This window comes from Sturnira hondurensis, unplaced genomic scaffold (assembly GCF_014824575.4).
Source record: "Sturnira hondurensis isolate 20B ecotype Veracruz unplaced genomic scaffold, ASM1482457v3 Scaffold0016098, whole genome shotgun sequence".
Taxonomy (NCBI): domain Eukaryota; kingdom Metazoa; phylum Chordata; class Mammalia; order Chiroptera; family Phyllostomidae; genus Sturnira; species Sturnira hondurensis.
In genome coordinates, this window is record NW_028088729.1 from 126,208 (window position 1) to 149,777 (window position 23,570).

General features: G+C 39.3%; 1 protein-coding gene across 1 annotated transcript; it reads left to right on the forward strand.

Annotated features, from left to right (window-relative positions):
* Positions 1-5,362: 5,362 nt before the first annotated feature.
* FUNDC1 (FUN14 domain containing 1) lies at positions 5,363-22,902 on the forward strand. The gene is made up of 5 exons (XM_037065731.1): positions 5,363-5,566; positions 6,398-6,554; positions 10,512-10,587; positions 19,543-19,671; positions 21,532-22,902. Exons 1-5 carry the CDS (start codon positions 5,539-5,541, stop codon positions 21,607-21,609), a joined length of 468 nt encoding a protein of 155 aa, XP_036921626.1. The 5' UTR covers positions 5,363-5,538; the 3' UTR covers positions 21,610-22,902.
* Positions 22,903-23,570: the final 668 nt, after the last annotated feature.

The window sequence follows — 23,570 nt, forward strand, 5'->3', positions numbered from 1 at the left end:
GTGCCCATAAAGATTCAATCCCTGTCTCTTTTTATTGGGTTTGGTAGTGACAAGCAGCCTGAACTCTGGTGTCTTTTCCAGTTTCAGTGACAGGGGCAGACTCCAGAATGGAGCCCGAGACTAGACAGTGATGGGGAAAGAAGTGGAGTCGCTTAGAGGCTGACTCAGGGGCCACCTGAAGGTTCTGAAAGAATGATATTTTTTATTTATAGATAATATTTTATTGTGGGGTTTAACACTATTAAATATTAAACATACGTGATATTACACCATGCATGTTAACTCAATCATTCCCTTGTTGTTAGACATTATTTTCAGTGTAAGAATGGTATTTTAATTGGGGGAAGAATCCAGGCACAGCCTTAAACTGATGTGGCAAAGGATGGTGTGGTGTTTCTTTGGGTGTTCTAGAGGGAAGGGGCTCTGAGGCAGAAGCCTGCCAGTCTTCCAAAATTGTGTAGCTTTTGAATAAATGACCTCTTTCCTTTTTTATCAAACATTTGCCTCTGGAGTTTGCCCATGGGTACTGGGCAATAAAACCCCATTACTGCTCGGTAACATGCTGAACCCTATGCAGTCGAAAATCTGGGTATATGACCCCCTGAAAAGTTGACTACTTTCAGAAGTCCTACTGATAAGATAGATAGTCACAGACATGTTAGTAAGCCAGGGCAAGTGAAATAGAGAAACTGAGACAGATATTTAAACGGCCAAGCAGTTTAACAGCCATCTAGTATATCACAAAATCCTATCTTCCCTAACCAAGGATGTAACAGGGTGCAGCCAACGGGTGGGGCCCAAATAGGAATTTGTAATGGGGTGCAGAACTCAAGGTGTTCAGGAAATATTAGAAATATGTATATAGGATGTCCTCACCCCCACAAGTCTGAGCTGGGGGATGGGACACACAGAACAGAGCCACTGAGAGCTGTGTTGTATAGCAACAGCTTTGCAGCTAACCTCCGGCATGGTCATTTCACATATCTATAACCTTTAACTGGTTGCATGGATATGTTAAATAGTTGTGGCCATGCTTTAAGCCAGGGGGATGGAAGTGACTTACATCCAAGATGCAACTGGGAGGCAGCTCCTCCTGGGTTATAGCACCTGCGTGTGAGAGCTTGGAGACGACTGACTCCATGCTATGGGGCCACACCTGCCCACACTCACTATGGCAGCCCAGAAAACCTGGAAGAATATGGGAGTGCTGGCAGGTGTAACCGATTGTGGGAGGAGTCGGAAATGGGGCTTCAGAGGAAGACTGGCTCTGGGATTTTAACCCACATGCGGCATCAAGCCAACCCAGGGGAGAACCACGTGGTTTTGGGGTGCTCTCTTTTGCCACTTGGCTTAGGAAGCAGGAGAGACTTTGCCTGGAAGAAAAGGGGTGAAAGGACTCTTGCTGGTGGGCCATGAGAAGGTGCCACATGGTTTTGGATTAACTGGAGATCATGGCAGCAACACAGCTGATCGTGACAGGAGCCTGAATCATGGACTTCTACTTCTTTTCCTGAGATACGGCACCCCGACTGGGCAGAGGGAGAAGGAAGGACTGTGTGCATCTGTAGGTATCCTAAAGGGCTTTAGTATTTTAATGAAGACATTAAGTCATTACTCTAAGTCTGTATAGCTTTTAAATAAATAATTTCTTTCTTTTTCACCAGTCTCTGGCATTGAGAGATGTCTTTCCCCTGGAGGTGGGCAAGGCTAATTTAGTAGGTGGGGGACCCCCAGAAAAAATGGGGGTCCTTTTGGTAATAGTATATCATACACCACCCCCTTGGGTCTGCTCTGTAACAAGGACACTTAATGATAAATGGCTTACATTTTTTCTCCCGAATCAGAGAGTAAATAGTTTAAATCTCCCTACTCAGGAAGATAGATAACAGAAATACAGTTAGTGCCATTTGTAACAACCACACTCCAGGACTGATGAATAAATCTTATTTTGGTTCATCAGCATAAAGCTGATGAATATCCTCTTGCGATCATCCTGTATGACCTACCCCTCTAATTCCCACCTTTAGAAAACAGATAAGAACCCTCAAGACAAAGACCCAGTTTGGCCTCTCTAGAGCATGCCCATGCCTTTCTTCTGTTTCAGGCATGCATCTTTACTTTTCTCTCCTAAACTCTAAGAGTCCCCAGTAGACTTGCAATCAGGGAGGGGAGCAACAGGCAATGGCAGTTCATCCCAGGCTAATCCCTGAAACTCTCCAAGGCTCCCTTTTCTCTGAAGTTTAAGAAAACTCACAGCAGCTGCACTATGGCTCACTTCTTTCCTATTGAGTTCCTAGAGAGCTCAAAGCAGAACACTGCCTTAGGTGTCTCCTGTTGCTTCTACCCTAAGCCCTTCCTTTTTTCCACTGTACCCAGCTTTAATAAACATATGCTCAAAATCCTGGACTCATGTTGTGAAATCTTTTCTGCATGAAGCAAAGAACCCCATACACTACCAGCCAGCCCAAGGCTGACCTCCCTTATCAGTGAAAAGTTAATTAACACGTGTTTTGTGTAGGTATTATATGATGCGTTCTTACAATAGAGTGTTAAGAAACAAAGTTCAACCTAATAAATTTGGAGATTTAATTAGCTTTGTTCAGTGTTTTAGGAACCTGGCAGCATCACATCTAGCAACTAGAAGTGCTCTCTGAGGAGCTGTACAAATGTATTTTTTATAGGAACTCACGTGGGGCAAAGGGACCTATTAACAAAAAAGAAAAGAAAGGATTGTTATTTTTTTGCAGGGGAACATCTTTTGCTTGGGAGAAGAGAATGAGAAAGGTTTTTATCATGCAGATTGCCTAGGAGGGTGGGACTAGAGAGGGCCCGAGGGACAGATTACTTTAGTAATTCTTGACCAAAAATTTACAGACTGGTTGATGAAGATCACGTTTCTGGGAGAGGTTGAAACTACAATTAGAACATGGGCTTTTAGCACAAATGATGCCATTTGGGGTCTGTGGTTTTTTCTTCAACAAATGTAAGCTAGAAAACAAATGTTAGTAAGAAAATCATAAAGACGAGAAAACAGATTTACAATGCTTAAAAAAAGATTTTGTTTATTTATTTTTAGAGAGAGGGGAAGGAAGGGAAAAAGAGAGGAAGAAACATCAACGTGTGGCTGCCTCTTGTGCGCCCACTACTGGGGACCAGGCCTGCAACCCAGGCATGTGTCCTGACTGGGAATGGAAACAATGATCCTTTGCTTCTGGTGCTCAATCACTGAGCCATACCAGCCAGGCAGATTTACAATATTTATTGAAAAAAATCCATTTATAAGTGGGCCTGTGCAATTTGGACCTGTGTTGTTCAGGGATCAACTATAGTCAGATTTAGGTTTTAGAAGACTTAATGACAGAAGAGATTAGATTGAGGACAGATTGGAAGAGGCAATAAAATGCAGGAAGAAGCCGATTAAGAGGCCATTACAATGGTCCAAAGGATGGCCTTGGACAGAATCAAGGACAGAATGGTTGTCACCACCTTGTGAAAGCACAGGATAAGTGGTTGCTTAACTGTGGGAGAGGAGAAAGGGAAAAGGAGAACTGACTGAATTTGTTACTGGTTTAGGTAGCTTCATAGATAGTGTGTTATTCAAAAGCAGATATCTAGTGGGAGTGACAGTTGGAGCTAATGGGGGAGATTAGATTGCTCAAGGAGTGTAAAATGCTCTTCTATTTGATGTTTTTGTTTTCTTTTGTTTTTCTCCATTCTGACTAAATTGTTTTTAACAAATGAGATTTCCAAAGACAATGAAGAAAGGTGAAGATAAGGAAGGAATAGTTTTATTATGGCTTCATTATGGATTGAATAGAAAATGTTTTCTATTTCAAATAAATTACTCAAACTTTGGAATACTACCCACTGAAAAGTTGGGGACTACCCAAATTACATTTTAGTATAGTTGGATGATAAATGTGTTCATGATGAAAATGGTTATTAGTGCTGACTGGAGAAAAACACAATATTTAAAATGGGAATAAAAAAATCACCCGCTTAAATCCATCAGGAAGATTATAGCATCTATTAAAGTCTGTGTATACAATTTACACAATAAACCATTTGTCATTGAGCCAACATAATGACAGCTTTTTCACTAGTGGGTAAGAAATGTGGATGTAAAAGGGGCCACATATTAAAGCCAATAAGCTCAGGGGAGACCTGCATGGTGGCCTTATAAACTCAGAGACCTAAAGTAACCACATGGGATGGTCTGACATTAAAACTTCTTAATAAAACTGAGTCACGGCAGGTAGTTGTGTCCAGGGCCATTCTTTCAGTTTGCAATTTTCCTTTGTCTTGTTTTTCTCCTTTCTTTTCTTTCAGTGGTCCATCATTTGCTATTTCTCTATTTGTTAGCATCTCATTAGGAGTGTATGGGCAATGGAGAGGAAGAAGTGTAGAAACTCCAATCTGTAACTTTTGGGAAAATCTTTCAATGAGAACACCTGGACTAATTTCCCTTAAAGTTGTTTGGTTTTGAAAAGTGAGTCTTACACAGAGTAATTATCTTTGAACACTAGCATCTCCAGCCAGTCTGAGAATTGCATTTCAGGGTCCACGAGCCAAGAAACTTCAGAGAATTAACCCTTGTATTTAAAGCACCGGGATTTGAAAAGCCAAGCATGATCATGTAAGTCAATATTTTAAGTAATGCAACCTATACAAGAATTAGTTTTTCCATTAAAATGAATACTGAGAGGTCTTTTTTAATTGTACAATGAATGCAGGTGCAAAGCAAATTCAAAACAAATTTGAAGGCTGGTTTATGTGAACATGTGTTATCTACTTGGTGATGAACACGGTTTTTCATTCTACAGAAGCCCATGGGGTCTCTAGGTCTAGAATTAGATCTCCTTCCTTTGTCAGCTTTAAATAATAAAACGATGCTAAAAATGTATGTCCTCTGGAATAGCTCGTGTCAGGTCAGTTCTCAGGCATTTCTCTACCTCCCTTGGGTTACTGGTAGGAAACGTGTGGAGAGAGAGGGGATAAAAAGGTTCCAATTTTCAGCAGTAGAGCGTTAGAAAAATTTTCCACTCGTTGGTGAGCCCTTGCCTTCTTAGAACAGTATGGTTTGAAACAGGGTTGCTCTTATTTCTTTTTGAAAACCCTTTTTCTTAAGGGCTTGAATTCTGCTACACTGTTCAAAATGCCAAGCTGGTTTTTGCTTTATACCACCAAGTGACGAACCCCTTCCCTTCAGCCATGAGGCTATTTAAAACAAAAATTACAATTAGGTATGGAAATCCTACGGTGTTTGGGGTGGAAGCCAGGGTTGCAAGGGTAACGGACTACAACTCCCACAGGCCCTAGCGGGGCTGTTAGCCTACCTCCTGTTCCCCAACCCCCAGCATTGCGCTAAAGGCCCTGCGCTGAGAGGAGGGGGTGGGGACAGGATAACGCGCTTGGAGGAGGAGAAGGAGGAAGAAAAAAGAGATCACAGACTTCCATCTGGGCCTAGAGCGGCTCTTAAAGTAGTGGGGAGAGGAGGGTGGTCGGCGACCACCTTCAATACAGGCCGCCGGCGGTATCATGGCGACCCGGAACCCCCCTCCCCAAGGTGAGCGGCTAGGGCCCGAAGTAGTATTTGATACGCGGCTCACAATTCTCGACCTTGTTCCGGGGCGCCTCTTCCTTTCTCTGTCCCAGGGCTCCTGGGGCTCCCCCTCATTTTTTCTTGAGGCAGCAGCTTTGAACAGGACTCTTGTCCGAACTGGACTCTCCCTCCCCTTCTGGCGGAACGCAGGCGAAGAGCGACCCCCACCCCCAAAACATCCCACCTGCGGCCTTTCATTTCCATCTTCAAACGTGTTTTTCAGTCTTGACTCAGAAGCAATTTCTTCTTGCCGGGCCCCTGAACATTTCTGTCAGAGGAGGACTCCCTCTTTCTCCCGCTGAAGAAAGTGGACCTTGCTCTGGCCCTAACCCTACTGAGATTTTGGGGTGACCCTTTATGCTGTGAAACTGAGCTAACCCTACTGAGATTTGAGGAGGTGACTCCTCACTGTTATGTAACTTTGACCTGACCCTTTGAGATTTGGGGGTTGCGGACATCCCCACTGCTGTGTACGTAACTCTGATCTGATCTTACTGAGATTTCGGGGCCCGGGTCGGGGCGCAGTGGGCGACCCCTCAGCTGCTGTGCAACTCTGATCTGGTTCTGGCTTGGGTCCCCAGGCCGGTTCTGGGTCTTTGGAAATGAGATGCTAGGCTCTTTACTGTTGAGGCCCTGAGTCTCAGGGATTTCGAGGTAACAGACTGTTAGTTTCCATCTTTGTGGTTTAAACTGTAGTCCCCCCAAAAACCGTGAGTTGTAACAGATAAAAATTGTATAGGGCATTCTAATTTTTGGTTGACTCTAAATTTATTTTTCCTATTTTGTATTTTGAAGAGTATGAAAGTGATGATGACTCTTACGAAGTGTTGGATTTAACTGAGTATGCAAGAAGACACCACTGGTGGAATCGTGTTTTTGGCCACAGTTCTGGACCTATGGTAGAAAAATACTCAGTAGCCACCCAGATTGTAATGGGTGGGGTGACTGGCTGGTGAGAACATCTTTTTCATTACATTTTATTGGGAGCCTGAATGCTGCCCTTTCCCGTGTGCTATACTTACAGTGCTCACTTAGTGGCTTTACGTTGTAAATCCCGATGATTAGTGTAATCATTACTGTTGGGTTTTGATGATATTCCCCTGTGCCCATCACTGTTCTACTGTTCCCTCCTCATCCTTCCTTTGATTCTTTATATATTTTCCCCCTTCTCAAATTCAGCAGATACAATAGATCTGATTTGATGATAGTAAAGAGGGAGAAATAGATGAGTTAACTACACATAAATGATTTTTACATGTTGAGTGCTAATAACTGGAAAAAAGAATTCCCACAGTAGAACTGGTCTCCAGGATGGTGACCTGTGCAGAGCAGTGTAAAATTCTCAGTAAAAGTGATCGGTTATGATACAGATTATTCTGTTGATTTTTGTGGGCTAGTTTGGATTATACTTCTTTGAAGAGTTGTGGAACATTCTTTGTTGGAGTTAAAGGGCTGATTGTTTATTCTAAAAATATTGTGGAGTCTATTAAGCGGTTAATAAGCATTAACCTTAACCAGTTAACATTTCCTACCACATGATTACATAGTTGCTGCTATAGATCTAATCCTGTTACTAGAATTAAAGATTAGCCAAATAGCAAGGGTTAGAAACAAGTTTGGCCCTTTATTTTGAAAATGTTCATGACCACAGAGAATTGTTGAAGTTAGTGTGGGTGCTTAACTTGTGAATAATCATTTTTTTGTAGATTCTAAGTTAAATTCATCTTACATTAATTTAAATATTTAAATTTGATAAGTAAAATTATTTTTTGAATTTGTATTTACATGTACCTTGGAACAATGTTGTACTCCTATGCCTTTTTGTAAATGTTATTTTATGATAGCCTGGCTGATGTGGCTCTGTGGATTGAGCACTGGCCTTCAGACTGAAAGATTGCTGGGTGGATTCCCAGTCAGGGTGCATGCCTGGGTTGGAGGCCAATCCCCTGTTAGGGGCATGCGAGAGAGAACCAATCGATGCTTCTCTTGCACATTGATGTTTTTCTCCCTTTGTTTCTTCCTCTGTTCTCCTCTCTCTAAAAATAAATAAATAACATCTTTTTAGGAATATCATTTTATGGTAGTCACACTCATTGTGTAGGTTCTGTGATGCTTAGGTACAGTATTTATTCATGATATGTACTTATTCATACTGCTTATGAAAAAAAACTGTAATTAGAAGAGATGCGTTGTCAGGGCTCTAGTTATTCAGATGATTCTCTGCAGGCTGGTTGTAACTTGGACCCCATAATTCAGGGTTTGGTCTTATGCCTAAAAATACAGTTTGGTCATAGTTTTGTGGCATGGATGATTGGTTAATAATAAGTTAGGGTTTAAAGCCCCATCTGAAGAAAAACTAAAAAAATAATTGAGCAATAGAATTAAATCATTGTGTATTTTTTTCCTTGTAGGTTAAGCTCTTTAAAAAAATTTTTTTTATTGTTGTTCAATTACAGTTGTCCCCATTTTCCACCCATAGGTTAAACTCTTGAGAAGCTCCATAATTGGTAGAAATTTGTTTGGAAAGCCTAGAGATAGAGCGGGGGAAATTAGTAGGTTCATTTTAGTGCTTCATGCCATCAGGCAAAGGATGCACATGCTTGTAGAGCGTGCTTCCTGGGATATTGTCGAGACCTAGAAGGGGCCAGCATCCTCCTTTCCCTTTTCTGAGCCTTTGCTGCTGACTTCCCTACTGAGGGACGTGGTTTGTATAGTAATACATACGCTTGGGTAAAAGCCAGGTGTTGATCCAGAACTGTGTAATAGGACTAATACTACACATGTGGTTTGCTGCAATGACTTTAGATTCAGTGGTAAATTTTTGCAAATTTTTTTAAGGTATAAAATAGATGTACTATTGTGATGTACATTAAGGAAGAATGGTTAATAGGCATAACCTAGCTAGTTAACAATTCAGACCAATTCAGGATATGACTGGAGGCTGAGATTATATTGAAGTACAAGTAACTATACTTTTTTATCATAATAAGAAATTCAAACTAATGTCTGGATGGGTGGTCGCTAGGATAGATGGGAGGAGTGAAGATTTAGAAAGTCTGGAAGATTACTTAGCATGGTCTGGAAACAAGATAATGATGCTTTGAGAGTGGAAAGAAGATAGTCAAATAATGTTTTGAGGCAATCAATTGGACTTCGAAGGTAATGAAGAAGGCAGGGTCTGGGATGAACATGAGGTGGCGAACCTAGAGAATGGTGCTACCACTAACAGATTGGGACCTTGGCAACAGTTGGTTTGGTTGGAAAGATGATGTTTGCTTTGGGATTTTTTCAGTATAGGCATACTTCAGAGATATTGCAGGTTTGGTTCCAGATCACCACAATAAAGAGAGTCATAATATTTTTGCTTGTAGAGGGCCTTGCCTTAAATTTATAAAAAGTGCAACATCTGTGAAGCACAGATAAAGTGAAGTATAATAAAACGTTATGTCTGTATGTGGTTCTGGGTGACAGAGAAGCTCATGATACAGTTGGAAATGTAAATTTTTCATTTATGAGAGCATATTAGTTTCCTAGGGCTGTTTTAGCAAAGTAGCACAACTAGGTGGCTTTTGAAAAGAGAAGTTCTCTTACAGATCTGGAGGGTAGAAATCTGAAAGGTATTGGAAAGGTTGGTTTCTTCTTGGAGGCTCAGAGTCAGAATCTGTTTGATGCTTCTCACCTAGCTTTTGGTGGTTGCCAGCAATCTCTGGCATCCCTTGGTTTATAGACTTACTCCAGTCTCTGCCACTCTCAGTACATGGCCATCTTCCCTCTGTGTGTCTCTGTGACATAGTGGCTTAAGTCATGTTAGGTTTAGGGCCCTCCCTGCTCCAGTATGACCTCATCACAACTAATTTCATCTGCAGTAACCTTCCAAATAAGGTCACCTTCTGAGGTTCTGGGAAGGACATAGATTTTGAGGGGTCATTATTTAACCCTGTACAGAAAACTAGAATTAAGGCCCTGGCTGGTTGTAGCTCAGTGGATTGAGCGCGGGCCTGCGAACCAGAGGATCGCGGTTCGATTCCCAGTCAGAGCACATGCCTGGGTTGCAGGCCAGTTCCCTGCAGGCCAACTCCCAGCAGGGGACACACGAAAGGCAACCATCCATTGATGTTTCTCTCCCTCTCTCCTTCCCCTCTAAAGATAAATAAATAAAATAAAACTAGAATTAGCAATCTGAGATTCTTTTGCACACTATGGACCTAGAATACTAAAGAGAATATGAGCTCACTGAAGGAGAAAATCATAGAAGGTGTATGGGTTGACATTCTTGATGGATAGATGAAATGAAACAGATTGAATATAGAGGTAGATAGATAGATATAAGTAAGGAAGCCATCAGAAATGTGGGCTGAAGTGGAGTCATGAAGGTGGAACTCCAACTGGACCTTAAAAGGGCAGAAATGCTTTAGATAGGCAGAGGTAGGTGGAAACCCCTAGAAGAAGGGAGATTAATAGCTTGAGCAGTGGTGATGACCTATTTGGAAACTAATTGGGTTGGAGCAGAAGTTTTAGATGGAGTGAGGGTCAGCTGGGTATGTAGAACATCTTGACTACTAAAAAACAAAACAAGTCACTTTTATTAATGCAGAATTTCATCTTTACAAATAGAGAAGGAAGAGTATAGTGAACCTCTGAATGCTCAGCCTTCAGTTTCAGTAGCCAATCTTTTTTTCCTACAAAATCCCCTCCTCTCCATTCCTGAAGCATATCTCAGACAATTTAGATTGTGCCTTTTTTGACTAGCTTATATAACTGAACAGAAACATTGAGGGTTTCTGAGTAGGTAAGGGGCGTGATAAAAAGAAATGGAAAGACATTAAGTTTTACTAGGAAAGCAGTGAAAAGTAGAAGAGGGAGAGAGTTTAATACATCATTAATCTCATTTTTTGTTATTTCATTAAAGGTGTGCAGGATTTTTGTTTCAGAAAGTTGGAAAACTTGCAGCGACTGCAGTAGGTGGTGGCTTTCTTCTCCTTCAGGTATGTCAGAGCTTTATTTACTTGCCTCTGCTTAGGAACTGAGAAAGTCAGGTTTGGCCATTTCACTCCTATCCATTTTAATAGAAGATGGAATTTTTCTTTCAGGTACCCAGTTTATGGAAAAACTAAAATGAGTATGGAAAGCTGGCATCTGTCACGAAAGACAACAATTCCCATACTTCTAAGTCTTTTAAATACAGTATGATCCCAATTTTTAAAATGACAACTATTAAAATTCATGGTGCCTCATTTCTTTTATTACTTACCCAGTTTCCCTTAAACCATTTCCATAATAAAATAAACATTTCATCAATAATATAAATCTACTCATCCTGACCATTTTAAACATAAGAGGTCTGTCTGGGAAAAGTCCAGCCATTGTTAATATAACAGAACAGTTTTCGCAACATCTATGTGACCTGGCAGCCAAGGAGAATGGACTGGAATGTGCACATGTGAACAATGACAACTTCACTGTACTAGTCAGTAGGGGCGGTAGATGCCATTGAGTGAGCATGTGTACTGTGTGGCTGCCACCTTCAAAATAACTGAGCAAGTAGAGCAATGAATCTACATCACATTTTGTGTTAAGCTTGAACATTCCTCCAGTGGAAACTATCTGGATGATTCAGAAGGCCGCAGCTATGGGCAACTGGTGATTGGCAGCCTCATCATGACAGTGTGCCCCTATCATGCATCACGTCTCATGCAGAGTTTTTTTTTCAGAAACATCAAATCACCCAGGTGACTCAACCCTGTTACAGCTCAGAGTTGGTGCCCTGTGACTTCTGGCTTTTTCTAAAACTAAAATCACCTTTGAAAGGAAAGAGATTTCAGACCCTCGATGAGATTCAGGAAAATATGGGGCAGCTGCTGGTGATTGGGAGAACTGTGTGAGGTCCCAAGGTGCCTATTTTGAAGGGGACTGAGGTGTCATTGTCCTATGTGCAATGTTTCTTGTATCTTCTTAAATAAATGTCTATTTTTCATAGTGCATAGATGGATACTTTCTGGACAGACTTGGTATAATTAAAATTCACACAGTATGCAATTTTTAAAAGGTCTCCTTCCTTCCCATTTCCTAGCCATCAGTTTTCCGTTACAGAGGAAATTACTGTTAGCAATATCTATTTTTTAAACTAGGGAATATAATAATATAGAGAGAGTGGAAAACTGGGTTTAAGAAATTCATAATCTTATTTTTGAGGGAGGTAGATTTGAAATTTTAGTTTGTTCATGTTCCCCTAAGATTCAAAAATGCCTTGCCATTAGTGGATGTTTATGAGGATATTATCTAGAGTTCATGTCTGTTTGGCATATAGTTTTTCAAAAATACCATTCCCTGAAAATCAAATATAGTAAATCCTAAAAGTGAAAATCTCTGGAAATGAATGTTAGTAGCAATTTTAAAGGTACAGAGAACTGTTAGTCATACTAGATTTTAAAAATGATTGATGGTCACAGCAGCCAAAATCTTACTTCAGTACCTAAGCCATTGGTCATGTAATAACCAGTGTTGTTGCCTGAAGTACAAAGGGATTGGATCTGTATGTGTTAAGTACAGATTTTGAGTTGTTTACTACATAGCTTTTAAAAAATTATTTTGCTTCCTCTTGGTGACATTATTAGAAATAATTGCTTTTTACTTGTGGTAAGAGGTAAAAAAATGTGAATATCTAAATTTACTTTGAGTGAATATGCCAGAAGATACTTTTATTTAAGCTGATTTTGATTTTGATGTAAATTAAGAATTAAGAGATCTAATTTTATAGCTATTCCAAAACTCAGTTGTCATTTCTATCTAGTGGAAAGTCATTTTTCTGTTTACTGGCTTGAGCAGAGCTTCCTGAAATGTTCACAGAGTAGAGGGAATTACACATTGCAATTCACTTTGTGTATCAGTTTTTCAGAAGTCCATTTCAGTCCACTTGGTATGAACCACTCAAGTCCACATTGCCACCTTCTACTTCTCCAGGCCTAGTCCACATATTCTCTGAAGTCACTTAGAAGAAGAACATGGAACTTGCCTACATCAAAGCAATTTTTACCACAAATAGGACTTACATGGAAAACTTAGTAGAAGTAACAAGGAGGAATTAAGAGTAATAAATGGCTTTTAGGCTAATTGCCTCTTATTCTTTAGGCCCACTTCCATATTTTTGTTACCTTTACTTATATTTAAATATAAATGTTAGTTTACTTAGCACTTAAAGCTTTTCTAGTAACTCAAAAGTTTTTTGGTAGGTATTATCACATTGCCATGTTAAAATAGATAGTGGTTTGTAAATCATTTCAATTTATTCAGAGTTGTACATGCGCATGATTCAAAAGGTCATATACACATACAAGACTTGTTACAGATTGGAGTAGTAGCCTGCCCTCCTCACTACCCTTCCATTTTCCCTCCCCGTGAGGCAACTACTTTGAACTCTTAGCTCACTCTTAAAGTATTTACCCTTTTTTCCCTAAACAACTTTATTGGATATTTTGTCCCTTTTTTAATTGATGTTCAAGTACAGTTGCCTCCATTTTCCCCACCACCACTCCCCAAACGCCAGCCACCCCCACCTCCCACCCTCAATCCTATCCCACTTTGACTTTGTCCATGTGTCCTTTATGACAATTGTTTTTGATCTTTCAGTTTGGGATATTACCTATTGGCTCCCCATTATGGAATATAAGAATTTAGTTATCATTTATTTAACTTCTCTGTGTGTCCCACCTCCCAATCTCTACACTTGCATGCTTCCCCCACTCCACACCTCATCTAAGTATTGTTTCATTATTGTGTCAGATCATCACGTGGAGTTCATAGAGCTTCTTGAATCTGTAAATGTATGTCTTTAACCATGTTGGGAAGGTTTTGGCCATTATTTTAAAAAATAATTTGTTCCCTCCTGTTTACTTTTTTAAAAATATATTTCATTGATTATGCTATTATAGTTGTCCCATTCTCCCCCCTTCACTCCCCTCCACCATGCACACCCCCTCCCATCCACATTCCTTCCCTTTAGTTCATGTCCATAGGTCATACATGTACGTTCTTTGGCTTCCACATTTTCTATACTATTCTTACCCTCCCCCATCTATTTTCTACATAACATCTATGCTACTTATTCTCTGTACCTCTGTACCCCTCCCATTCCCTTGTTGATAACCCTCCATGTGATCTCCATTTCTGTGATTCTGTTCCTGTTCTAGTTTTTTGCTTTCATTTTTGTTTTAGATGTGGTTGTTAATAATTGTGAGTTTCCTGTCATTTTACAGTTCATACTTTTTATCTTCTTTTTCTTAGATAAATCATGTTAACATTTCATATAATAAGGGCTTGGTGATGATAAACTCCTTGAACTTGACCTGATCTGAGAAGCGCTTTTTCTGCCCTTCCATTCTAAATGAAAGCTTTGCTGGATAGAGCAATCTTGGATGTAGGTCTTTGGATTTCATGACTTGGAATACTTCTTTCCAGCCCCTTCTTGCCTGGAAAGTCTCTTTTGAGAAATCCGCTGACAGTCTGATGGGCACTCCTTTGTAAGTGACTGTCCCCCTTATCTCTTGCTGCTTCTAGGATTCTCTTCATTTTAATCTTGGCGAATGTAATTATGATGTGCCTTGGTGTGTGCTTCCTTGGGTCCAAGTTCTTCGGGACTCTCTGAGCTTCCTGGATTTCCTGGAAGTCTATTTCCTTTGCCAGACTGGGGAAGTTCTCCTTTATTATTTGTTCAAATATGTTTTCCACTCGTGGCTGTTTCTTTCCTCCTTCTGGTACCCCTATAATTCGGATGTTGGAACGTTTAAAGATGTCCTGGAGGTTCCTAAGCCTCTCCTCATTTTTCGGAATTCTTGTTTCTTCATTCTTTTCTGGTTGGATGTTTCTTTCTTTGTTCTGGTCCACACCATTAATTTGAGTCCCAGTTTCCTTCCCATCACTATTGATTTCCTATACATTTTCCTTTATTTCACTTAGTGTAGCCTTCATTTTTTCATCTAATTTTTGACCCAATTCAAGCAATTCTGTAAGCATCCTGGTTACCAGTGTTTTTAACTGTGCATCTGATAGGTTGGCTATCTCTTCGTTGCTTAGTTGTATTTTTTCTGGAGCTTTGATCTGTTCTTTTGTTTGGGCCATTTTTTTTTTGTCTTGACACACCTGTCACATAGTGAGGGGTGGAGCCTTAGATATTCACCTGGGCAGGGTAACCCACATTGCTGCCTTGTGCTGTATTGTGGGGAAGGGGTCTGAGAGGGTATAGTGGTGCTTACTCCGTTCTCTGCTGAATTTCAGTTACTCCCCCTGCTTCCCACAAGCAAATTGGGCCCTTCTGGTGCTGATTCCTGTGTGGGTGGGTTTGTGTATATTCTAGGACTCTGTGGGTCTCTCCAATGAAGTCTCCTGTGAGGCTGGGAGTTTTTTCCGCTGCTTCAACCCTCACAGGTGTTTTCAATCAGTGATTTGAGGCTTTATTTCCCCATGCTAGGGCCCTGGGTTGCACAGTCCCTCCAGCTCCCCAGTTGTTTCTCCTGGTTTATCTATGTGCAAATGTAGGGCCACCCAGTCTGCAATTTGTTGCCTCGCTGGCCAGCTGCAACCTTGCGTGCCCTACTCCACAGCCCACAGCCTCACTGGGTCTGCCAGGTGCCGCCTTGCCGCAGGTCCCCTCCCCCCTGCTGCCCATCTCTGCCCCTCCTACTGGTATGGATGAATGTGTCTTTAACTCCTTGGTTGTTGGACTTCCATACAGTTCAATTTTCTGTCAGTTCTGGTGGTTTTTTGTTTTTAAATTGTTGTTGTTCTTCTTCTGATTGTGTGAGGAGACAGTGTGTCTACCTATGCCTCCATTTTGGCCCGTGGTCCTGTTTCTCTCCTTCTGAACATGACTGTGATTATGTGCATGTTGGGGTTTTCAATAACTTTCTGAGGCTTTGTTCATTTATTTTTTTGATCCATTTATTTAGAATGTATTATTTCTAGTGATGTAGCTTCAAGTTCACTGACTCTTTCCTGTAATCTACCTTCTGCCATTAAGTCTACCCAGTAAATTTATTTTAGATATTGTATTTTCCACTTCTGGTTTTTCCATTTGATTCTTTTTATATTTTCTTTATCTCTGGTGAGAGTTTTTTCCTTTGATTATAAGCATAGTTTCCTTTACCTCATTGAGCATAGTTATGATAGCTGCTTTAAAGTCCTGGTAATTTCCTGTCTGGGTCAACTCAGTGTTGGTATCTGTTGATTTGCTTTTGAGACTAGGCCACATTTTTCTGTTTTATCATATACCAAATAACTTTGGATTTTATCCTGGGCATTAGGAATGTTATGTTGTGGAGACTCTGAATTCTATTTTATGCCTCTGAGGTGTGTTGATTTGATTTTAGCATGTAGTTAACTTGGTTACACTCAAATTGCTACCTGTTGCAGATAGCAGCTCAAGTCCCAGTTTATTTCTTTTAGCCTTAAGCCAGGGGTGTCAAGCTCATTTTCACTGGGGGCCACATCAGCCTTGCCATTGCCTTCAAAGGGCCAAATGTACTTTCAACTCCTTACCTGTTATGGAGTAGTTACTCCATTTATACAACCCTAAAATTATTTCGGCCCTTTGAAGGTAACCGTGAGGCTGATGTGTGGCCCCCAGTGAAATGAGTTTGACACTCCTGCAAGCAGAATGGTCACTTTTGCTCCTTGGATGTGTGGTTCAGGACTTGGGTAAAGTTTATACAGAATTTGGGACTCCCCTTCTCTAGCTCTCTCCTCTTCGGCAGCTGTTATTGTTCTGGGCTCTGTCCTCTGGTTGTTCAGGCTGGAAAGATGGCATATTTTCTTTTGAAGTGTTAACCACCCTGCAACTGTCAGGATAAAGCCAGAAAAATGGGTAACTCACCTTGTTAGTTACCCTTCCTACAAGTTTTAATTCCCCTTCAGAATCTGCTTGCTTTTGTTAGTTCTAGAGCCCTTGTATTTTAACCAGGGTTTAGAGTTTCCCCTTGTGGGATAGTCCCAAAGGTTCATCATCACCTCCATCCAGATCGCCATGTCAACTACTGCCAGGAAAAGCTTTCACTTGCCATTTGATTTGATGAGCACTGTTTTGGTAAAGTTGGAGTTTGAAGTGAGTAATAGAAGGTGAATAAATACAGGAAGAAATACAGATAAGTAAATTCTTCTGTGTAGTCATTCAGAGTGAAGATTGAACCTGAGATTACCAACCTGTTTACATAAAATCAGATATATTTTGATTTTCTTATTTGGAGGGACTAACTTACTGTACTGGCTTACACACTATTAGACTTGTTGAGATTTTCCAGAGTCTCAGTAGCTCCATATGAGAGGTTTTTGTGTGTGTGTGTGTGCGTGTGGTTAATAGACATTTAGCTATAGTTTTATTAAAAGGATTTATGGTGTAAAGCTTCTGTAGAGCATTTTTTTTTTGTATTCCACTTTAAAAAGCATTTACCAGAAAGAATTCTTAATTTAAGTGGAGTCAGATTTAGTGAGAAGCCTCTATCAGGCCACTTTAGATTTCTTTTTTAAAAAAATATTTTGTTGATTATGCCATTACAGTTGTCCCATTCCCCCCTTTATTCCTCTCCACCCTGCACACCCTCTCTCACCCACATTTCCCCCTTTAGTTCATGTCCATGTGTCATAAGTTCTTTAGCTTCTACATTTCCGACACTACTCTTGCCCTCGCCCTATTTTCTCCTCACCGTCTATGCTTCTTATTCTCTGTACCTTCTCCCCCCTTCTCCTCCTCCCACTCCCCTGTTGCTAAACCCTCCATCTGATCTCCATTTCTATGGTTCCGCTCCTGATCTAGCTGTCCTCTTAGTTTGCTTTTGTTTTAGGTGTGGTTGTTAATAACTGTGAGTTTGCTGTCCTTTCACTGTTCATATTTTTATCTTCTTTTTCTTAGATAAGTCCCTGTAACATTTCATCTAATAAGGGCTTGGTGATGATGAGCTCCTTGAACTTGACCTTATCTGGGAAGCACTTTACCTGCCCTTCCATTCTAAATGAAAGCTTTGCTGGGTAGAGCAATCTTGGCTGTAGGTCTTTGGATTTCATGACTTGGAATACTTCTTTCCAGCCCCTTCTTGCCTGGAAGGTCTCTTTTGAGAAAGCCGCTGACAGTCTGATGGGCACTCCTTTGTAGGTGTCTGTCCCCTTATCTCTTGTTGCTTCCAGAATGTTCTTCATTTTAATCTTGGCTAATGTAATGATGATGTGCTTTGGTGTGTCCCTCCTTGAGTCCACGTTCTTTGGGACTCTAAGCTTCCTGGACTTCATGGAAGTCTATTTCATTTGCCAGGTTGGGGAAGTTCTCCTTTATTATTTGTTCAAATAAGTTTTCCTCTTGTTGGTCTTCCTCTTCCCTCTTTGGTACCCCTGTAATTAGGATGTTGGAACGTTTAAAGGTGTCTTGGTGGTTCCTAAGCCTCTCCTCATTATTTTGAATTCTTGTTTCTTCATTCTTTTCTGTTTGGTTGTTTCTTTCTTCCTTCTGGTCCACTCCATTGATTTGAGTCCCAGCTTTCTTTTCATCACTATTGGTTCCCTGTGCATTTTTCTTGATTTCACTTAGTTTAGCCTTCATTTTTTCATCTAATTTGTGACTAAAATCAACCAGTTCTGCAAGCATCCTGATGACCAGTGTTTTGAACTATGCATCTGATAGGTTGGCTATCTCATGGTTGCTTAGAAGTATTGGCTCTAGGGCTTTGAGTTGTTCTTCTGATTGAGCCATAATTTTTGGGTCTGGTTGTGCCCTTTAGGTATGAGGGGTGGAGCCTGAGGTGTGTTCACCAGGGCGGGGCAACACAGCTGGGTTGTGACTGGGGGCAGGGTCAGAGAGGGAGCAATGGCATTTGTTTTGATCTCTCGGATTTTGATCCCCTCTGCCACTTCCCACAAGCAAATTAGATCCTTCTGGTACTGTTTCCCTGGGTAGGTGGGCTTGTGCACATTTTAGGACCCTATGGGTCTCTCCAGCGAACTCTACTGTGAGGCTGGGAGCCTCTCCTGGCACCTTAACCCCAGAAAGTTTTTTCAATTGGTGCTTTTAGGCTTTATTTTCCAGCACTGGGGCCTTCTAAGTTTGTCTCACTGCCCGTTTTTTGCCTGGTTTATGTGCGTGTGAATGTGTGTCCCTGGTCAGCCAGCTGCCTTGCACCCCTCCCTGGGTTTGCTCGCCCGTACCCAGGTCTGCTAACCACTGCCTCTTCCTGCTGGAACCCCTCTGCACTGGCCACCAACTCCTCCCCTCTTACGGTCTGTATGAATGGTTCGTTGTTGTCAGACTTCGGTACAGTTCAGTTTTCTGTCTGTTCTGGTTGTGTTTTGTTTCTAAATCTTTGTTGTCCTAAAATTTGGTTGTGTGAGGAGTTAAAGTGTTTGCACTTACACCTCCATCTTGGCTGGAAGTCCCCTCAATCTACTTTAGATTTCTTTAGTGACCTAATAACTGATTGGTTTTATCCTTTATAATTAAACATCTATTTAATTGAAAGTTGCTTTTTTATTAGCTGTATAATTTTAATAGTCTGTCTTTATTCGCTAATACCCACATTCCAAAAGGTATGATAGATCTATAGTATAGTTAAATATAATTTTTGGAATCCTTTCCCATCATATACTGTACTTTTCTTAACATAGTGTTCATCGTTTCTAGGTAATTGTGCGTATTTAATATCTATTTTGTGCAATAGACCTGAAGCACTCTGGTGGTGAAGACTTATATCTCTCTTGTTCTTAGCTGTAGCTTGGGTGCCTAGAAAAGTGCTTGGCACAGAGCAGGCACTCAGTATCTGTTAAATGAATAAATTAATGAATAAATTATGGTTTCTTACCTCTAAGTTTCATACATTTCTTGAAATCTGAATGTTCATATATTCCTGGATAATAGATTCATTAGCAACCTGGTTATTTTAGAATTAACCATTTTTATCACACTTTTGTAGATTGCTAGTCACAGTGGCTATGTGCAGATTGACTGGAAGAAAGTTGAAAAAGGTGTAAACAAAGCGAAAAGACAGATTAAGAAACGAGCAAATAAGGCAGCACCTGAAATCAACAACATAATTGAAGAGGTAAAACAATGTACATTTTTGCCTCCCTTTTAATTTTTAATGGGTCTTGATTGGTAGAAAATGTAACTAGGGATTATCTTGTTTTTTAAAAAGTTGGTGTTTTTTGTTATGTGTAGAGTGTTAAGTAAAATTTGGGATCAAGCTACCATTTAACTCAACTGTTATTTTTTTTAGTAGTTAACATAGTTTCCTCTGCCCATCTCCCACCTATTTTAATGTACATGTAAAAGTTGATAACATTTTTCCAGAATTTTACACTGCTTTTACAAATGTGTACATGTGTAGACTGGATATACAAAAAGTAAAATTGCCTAAGTTTTTCTTGAGGTGAAATAGTTTGAAAATGTACATTTTATTAATATATTAGTTTTATTAGTGTTTTTCTGGATATTTTGTTTATTTTCTTCTTGTACTTGTTTTAGAATTGAATGCTCCCTTTTCCTTGTTTTTGTTCTATCCTTTTACTTCCCCTAAGTTTTTATTTTGAAAAATTTTCAAACTAGTTGAAAAATTAAAAGACAAATACAGTGATTAGCCATATATCCTTCATCTATTCACCAAATTGTTTTGCAACATTTACTTTATCTCTCTCTCTCTGTGTGTATGTGTGTGAGAGGGGGAGAGAGAGAGATTTATACTTTTTATTTTTGCCTAATTATTTAAGACATCATGACTTTTCACTCTTAAAGACTTTAGCACATGATCTCCTAAGGGTATGGATATTCTATACAACTGCAGTTACCCTTATTATTCTCTCCAAATTTAATAATACAGTAGTATTTCCTAATATGCAGTCTATATTAAAAATTTTCCACAAACTGTCTTTTATACTTTTTTCTTAAAAATTATGTATTCCATTTGGTAGTCATGTGTATGAAGTCTCCTTTACGTTTGAACAGTCTCTTCATCTGAGGGTTTTTTTTTTTCAGTCTTTCGTGACACTGACATTTTTGAAGCATCTAGGCAGAATATTCTACAGTTTGGCTTTGTCTGATTGCTTCATGATTTTATTTGGGTTAAATATATATTTTATCAAGGTAGTATTTTTTTATTCTGTACATTTTTTTTCTTACTAAGTGGATTGTTAATAAACATCATTCTGCATGCTGTGGGAGTTTATTAAATAATCTATGTTAATAACTTGATGAATGGACCATTCATGCCTCCTCTGTAGGTAGATTTCTTTTTACATGTGAGATTATTGCTCAGCTATAGCTTGGAAACCTAGAACAGGGTTTGGCACAGAGTAGGCACTCAGTATCTGTGAAATTTACCTATTATCTCAGTAGCCAAGAAGCTTACTAGGCCTGGCTGGTGGCTATAAGCTCCTTCAGTTTGTAATGAACAGCCCTGGTAGTATCTTGTGTGGTGGTTAGGACCTGCCCTAGTAGGTGCACAAGAATTTTTGCTGAGTATAATTGAATTGAGGAAAACATCTCAAAATACTACTTTAGCTCTGGATTCAGTAATTAAGAGAATTTTTTGAAAATTTGCATCTTTATTTGTTTTTCTTATTGTGGTAAAATATACATAACATAAAGTGGATCATTTTAACTGTTTTTAAATGCACAAGTCTCTGGCATTAAGTACATTCATGGTTTTGTGCCACCATGTCCATTTCAAGAACTTTTTCATCATCCCAAACAGACTCTAACCACTAAGCAGTACTTCCCACAATTAACCCCTTTCCCAGCCCTTGATAATGTCTGTTCTAGTTTGTCTCAGTGAATTTGACTAGTCAGGTAAGTGGAATCATACATTTGTCCTAGTTTGTCTTTGTTTCATTTAGCATAATGGTTTTGAGATTCATCCATTTTGTACCATAATTAAGAGTATGTTTGTTTAAACTTTATGTTTTAGGCAACAGAATTTATCAAACAGAACATTGTGATATCCAGCGGATTTGTGGGAGGCTTTTTGCTAGGCCTTGCATCTTAAGGATATGAGTGTTCTACCACAACAGAGTGACCTGTGAGAAAAGCAGTGGTGGTGACAAGGCAGCCTCTCAACATTACATGCCACCAGGCTGTCTAAGGTGACAAGAAACAACTAGCTAAACAACATGAAATTCACAACTTAGCATTTTGTCATCTGAAGGTTGGCAAATTAGTATCTGCTGTAAAACAACCTACATGGTATATGTACAGTAGTATTCCTGAGCAGAACATGGCTTCCATTTATTTAAATCAGATGTTCTTCATTGTGCTTTATAGTATAGAGCCAATAAACAAAACTGTATTATAGCTGCAACATTAGGGCTGACTTATTTTTTAAAGATATGTTGGCAATAAACTAAAGAACTATAATGCTCTTTTGTAGAAGGATTTAGAAATAGTACAATTATTAAAGATGTTAAACAGATTTAATACCAATTTTTATGTTGTTTTTTTTCCCTGCGTTTCTTACTTTGCTTATATAATAACTGTAGTAAACAATTTTAGGGTAGGGTGTTCTAAGGAAATATTACATGTTTAAAGCTTTATTTCTTTCTTTGATATCTGTAGTTATAACAATATATCTTGTTGTAAACTTATTATTTTTTATTTATCCTGGCAGCTTTACAGAAATAATTATTTTGAGGGTACATTTATTTGGTTCACGGCTTTATTTTATTAACTGAGTGAACCTCCTTTCTTGATTCTAAAAGTTCTAATTATTATTTTGGCCTCTTCATAAAGTGGTAAAAATTACCTTAAAATACTTACTAGTACAGTATGAATTTACTGTGAAGAACCATGATTTTCTAATATAATTAGAAATTGTAACTTAAAGAGAATTGTCTCCTTGATCTAGGCTGAGATATAAGCGTTAAGGCTTTCAAAGTTTTGGTGGCATCATGTTGGTTGAACACTAGACCATTTGACTTGATTCTCAGGGCTGACATCACACTCCCTCTGAGGCTCTTTTGCCCAGAAAAGCTTTCTGTATTGTTTTGTCCATAGAGTTCTAGATTGGAATTGGGAAAAACATCAAAACAACATGTGTTAGAGTCTTCGGATTGGAAAGACTGCAGATATTTAGTCTATTTCCTTTTGGTAGCAAGTCCTCCACAGCATATTTTGTGTATTGTAAAAATAACGCATTCAATACTTTCGAAATTGAGTACAATCTGTGTGCTTTCATTATCACAAGATTCCTTGAAATTGAATGTGAGATTGATTTTTGTGTTCTTTACTCTCATTAGTGCCTCAGATACAATGCTAAATAAAACTCAGACTTTCTTAATGTGAAGTGATGTTGCTTAGAAATACTTGTTTTTTTCTTTTCAGAACTTTCCTCTGTTTATGCTTTGTCAAGTTTTTCATTGCTTATGGAATTAAAAGGGTACAATATAGAGTAAAGCAAATTAGGTTTACAGTTATGAGTATGCAGAACAGAGGTTTTTTGTATTATTATTTATTAGGTATTGTGTCATTTTCCATATGAACAAGTGTAAACCTACTTTTGCCCCATACTGTATTCTACATTAGGCAGAATCTTGGCCACACTTCTCTGCACCTCATCTGCGTCATGCTTTCATCTGATAACAGTGGGGTAGACTACTGTGGGGGAGTTCTAATAGCTGATTCAGTGTGTTCATTTTGGTAATACTTATAGTGTCTATTTTGTGTATGATATAGTAGGAAAGGAGGGGTCACAAAAATGTTTGCCCTAAAATATTTCTATATGAAAAGTTGTATAATAATATAGGAAAACCTATATTATTGGCATATGCTTTAGTAGCAAATGAGTAGGAGGGAAAAGTACTTTCAGAGTCCAAACATGAATGAAAACTGAAAAGGATGATACTTTTTACACACATTTCCAAGTATGTGTTGATTTGTTTAAAAATATTTTTATGAAATGCAGAAATGTTAGTTCTCTCCATACTCTCTTATCTCTGTTAGTGCCCTTTTTTC

Bases quoted from the DNA above. Each gene is read 5' to 3' on its own strand.
- FUNDC1 (XM_037065731.1), top strand. From the start codon at position 5,539: ATGGCGACCCGGAACCCCCCTCCCCAAG. The intron at 6,555-10,511 runs GTGAGAACATCT...ATTTCATTAAAG, and splicing joins ATGGGTGGGGTGACTGGCTG to GTGTGCAGGATTTTTGTTTC. The intron at 19,672-21,531 runs GTAAAACAATGT...TTTATGTTTTAG, and splicing joins TCAACAACATAATTGAAGAG to GCAACAGAATTTATCAAACA.